This window comes from Oryzias latipes, chromosome 15, assembly GCF_053564925.1.
Source record: "Oryzias latipes strain Hd-rR chromosome 15, Olatipes_Hd-rR_3.1".
NCBI lineage: Eukaryota > Metazoa > Chordata > Actinopteri > Beloniformes > Adrianichthyidae > Oryzias > Oryzias latipes.
Genome location: NC_136251.1, coordinates 9599452 through 9602829, shown reverse-complemented (window position 1 = coordinate 9602829; position 3378 = coordinate 9599452). Strand labels below are relative to the sequence as shown.

General features: G+C 43.7%; 1 protein-coding gene across 2 annotated transcripts; it reads right to left on the bottom strand.

Moving 5' to 3' along the window:
* Positions 1–818: 818 nt before the first annotated feature.
* Positions 819–2252, bottom strand: LOC110014571 (uncharacterized). 2 transcript variants are annotated; one of them, XM_023963530.2, is made up of 5 exons: positions 2146–2252; positions 2013–2065; positions 1502–1936; positions 930–1423; positions 819–880 (listed from the first exon to the last, which is right to left on the bottom strand). In XM_023963530.2, the coding sequence occupies exons 1-4, from the start codon at positions 2172–2174 to the stop codon at positions 942–944; spliced, it is 999 nt and encodes a 332-aa protein (XP_023819298.2). In that variant the 5' UTR covers positions 2175–2252; the 3' UTR covers positions 819–880; positions 930–941. The 2 variants fall into 2 exon arrangements, with proteins under 2 accessions (XP_023819298.2, XP_023819297.2); XM_023963529.2 differs by having other exon boundaries at positions 819–860.
* Positions 2253–3378: the final 1126 nt, after the last annotated feature.

The window sequence follows — 3378 nt, the reverse complement described above, 5'->3', positions numbered from 1 at the left end:
CACTGTTCAGTTAGGATTGTGCCAGCATTGTTGTAAGGTTCACTCAGTTCCTAAATACGCCCGCTTAGTTGTCTTTACGCCCTTTCAATTTATGGCAGATATGCAATTACATAATCTCAATTGAAAATCACTGCATGTGTTACGGTTTAATCGACGTTACAGCCGCCGTTCCTTTTCTTTTAAAGCCTCTAAGAGAAAGTCCTGCCCCGCTGCCTCGCCAGATTTGACATGCAAATCTCCGCCAATTAAAACAGGTTACCGCCCCCAAGTGACAAAAACACCCCCTTAACACTGCGTGCAAACCCAGGTGAGCGCCCAAAAGGAAAGTGACCGCACAGAGATCCATGCATCTCTGTCTTAGCCAGCATGTTAGGACTGTTACAATACTGCAATTCCACAACCAATCCCAACAACCCCAGAGAGAGCAGAGTCTGTGGCATTTAGACTCTGCATTAGTCCCAACGAGTCATAATCCAGGCTGAATATTGGAACATTTCATGACCCATTAATTCATCCTAATGCAGAAGTTTAATTTGCCATAGTCATCCACTGCTCTCATTGTCAAGATTTGGGTTCACAAAGAAGTGGCTTGTGCATTCTAAACTCCAGGGATGCTGGTAGGTCTCCCTGCATGTCATTTCTGTGCAGTTTAACACTTGGATCATTCCATGAAAATGTGTGAGGGTATATTTTTGTCATCATTTGATGCCTTAAATTCATTGCATTGGCACCCATTTTGACCAATTTTAACTGCACCATTAACAAGCCTCTCCCAGCAGCACATCAATATATGCATTTAAAGAATGTCAGTTATGGAATGGTTTCAATAGTTTTTATTTGTGCAATTTCAGCAATCATTCCTGGAAAATAAATACAAAACCTTAGATTAAAATAAGAATCAGTTTACTGTAATGCTGTGAGCAACATACCAATTGGCCCACTCAAGATCTCTGGGGATGACCATGGAAGACCTTCTGCTGAAGCTGCTGCTGCTGTTGAGGACCTTGGTCTTCAGAAACATGCTCCTTCAAGTAGTGGATGGATTGGTAGTAGTCTTTGCCCTTCTCATGGTTCTGGCTGAAGGTGGTGTAGGTGCCAGGAGGGTACAGACCATACAGGAGCCTGTAGTCAAAGCCAGGATAAGGAGAACCCCAGAAGCCACCAAGTCCTTGGCCTGGAACAAGCACGCTGGTGAAAGCAGCTCCAGGCTGCGCCGCCTCAGCCGGGTAACCAAACTCTTCCGTCTGCTGCTGGTAGTTGCCAAGTTCAGCTTCCTTCACAATATTGGAAGTCTCTCCAGACTGGAGGACAGGGCCAGCTGGAGGGGCAGGGACTGGTGGCAGGAAGTCACTGGAGCCCACAGCCTGGGCATCAGCTGCTGCTTGCTCAGAGAAAGATGGAGGAGCAACAGCCCACTGGGTTTCTGGACAAACAAGACACTCGTCAGAAAGGGGAGGATTCATGGAGAACAACATTCACAGCAGCTTTTTAGAGGAGTCACCTGGCAGAGCAGCTTGAGCAGGTCCTGGCTGTGTGGAACCAGCTCCTTCATGCAGCACAAACACAGGGGAAGCAGAGCCAACCATTGCTGGGCCCGTCTGAACAAACTGGGAGAAACCAGGAGCCTGCACAGGGACCTGAACTGACTCAGAGACTCCTGCTGCAGGAACACCGGAAAACACATGAACAGTAGATCCTGTCTGAACAGCCACAGGGTATCCTGCCACAGCAGAGCTCAAGCTGCTGCCTGATGGAACCATGGGAACAAACTGAGGGACACCAGGATTCTGCACAAACACTGGAACTGGCTGAGAGACGCCGCTTGAATGAGAGCTGTAATGCACAGGAGCAGAGCGGCTCATCTGAGCTCCTCTGTGGGAAGCAAAGTTAGTTGCTGCTTTTTGGTCACCACTGCTCTGATCTGTGGATTTGGAGCCTGAGGGTAGAAAGAGCAAAAGTTCTGAAGAACACATTCATCTACATTGATGTCAGCAAAAGGGAATGAGAATCACCTTTGGCAGGAAACCCACATGATGGAACAGCCAGAAGAACAAAAAGGGAAAACCTGAAAACATGTACATAGAAAACATTAGTAAATTCTTCTATTACATTAAAGCCGACCTGCCTTCAAAACTTCTTTCGTACCCCAGGAAAACCCTTGCTGTCTCCATCATGAAGGCCACAGTACTGAAAGGTTCATAGTTGAAGGTTTATCAATGTTAGCAGAGACCAGTCCTGACCAATAAGAGCTTAACGGGTTAACAACAAACAGCTGCTGGACACAAGCTCTCAGGGGGGTATTCCAGAAAGCAGGTTATGCTAGCTCCCACGATAAGTTTGAGGTTAATGAAGTTGATAACCTCAGCTTTTGGTTCCAGAAATGGAGGTATGTTTCAGGGTAGGTCAAGTTACCATGGCAACTCATGCTCCGAACATAACCTGGTCTGGAGCAGGTTTGGTTGAAGCTTGGTTTGTTTACAGAGAGGGGAAGCAGCATGGCGTGTCCATTTAAAGATGACTTAGTGGATGAAAAAGCTCAGATAATACTTTTTCCACCATGAGAGGGTGATAAGACCACATATGGATGTTGGAAAGATAAACTTTTTTACTTTGATCTAACTTAATTATTTGCTTCAGTTAAGATAAATCTTTTTTTTTTGTTAGGTCACCTTAAAAATAACACGTAGTTTTCAGACAATTATTTTCCTTTCGTTCAAATTAATTCAATTAAGTAGGTGTAACTTTGGTGCTGCCGTTACATCGGCACCGCAAGGGATTCTGGGATATCATTCCCTTTGCCTGTCTGGACGGATTTGGGTTTAAGTGTGGGTTCTTTACAAAATGTGTTTAGTTGTTTAGCTGTTTTACTGTGTTTCACCGTGTTTTGCCGAGCTATTTTGTCCTACTATGCTTACGTCTCTGCACCATGAGTGAGAGTAAGGGAGAGGATGATGAGTTTATATAGCACCCCTACCCCTTTAGCATGTTATGACAGTGATGGAAAATTCTTTAATGAATTTTTGCACTCCGTGCATTTTTTTTCTGTTCTTTTTATTGTTATAAAAATGAGCATATCTGCCGGCTCAAACTTAGACATATGAGAGTTCAAAAAATATAAGTAATTAAGATGGAAAAAAGATTATTGGAGTACTGTGACATTTAGTTAGATAAATACGTAAATTTGAGTTGTATAAACAATTATTGAGTTTGAATTAATTTAACTAAAGTATTTAAATTATTTTTCAGCCATGTTACTTTTTTGATGGACTTGTAATTTTTTTCCGCCGTCATTAAAATCTCAGACTCCGTCTCACTTCCGTCTCAAGTGTCGCGCTTTCTTTTTTTTTCTCCACGTGTTTCCATGGTGACTCCAGAAAT

Bases quoted from the DNA above. Each gene is read 5' to 3' on its own strand.
- LOC110014571 (XM_023963530.2), bottom strand. From the start codon at position 2,174: ATGATGGAGACAGCAAGGGTTTTCCTGGG. The intron at 2,066-2,145 runs GTACGAAAGAAG...ACATGTTTTCAG, and splicing joins ACAGCAAGGGTTTTCCTGGG to GTTTTCCCTTTTTGTTCTTC. The intron at 1,424-1,501 runs GTGACTCCTCTA...TTGTTTGTCCAG, and splicing joins TGCTCAAGCTGCTCTGCCAG to AAACCCAGTGGGCTGTTGCT.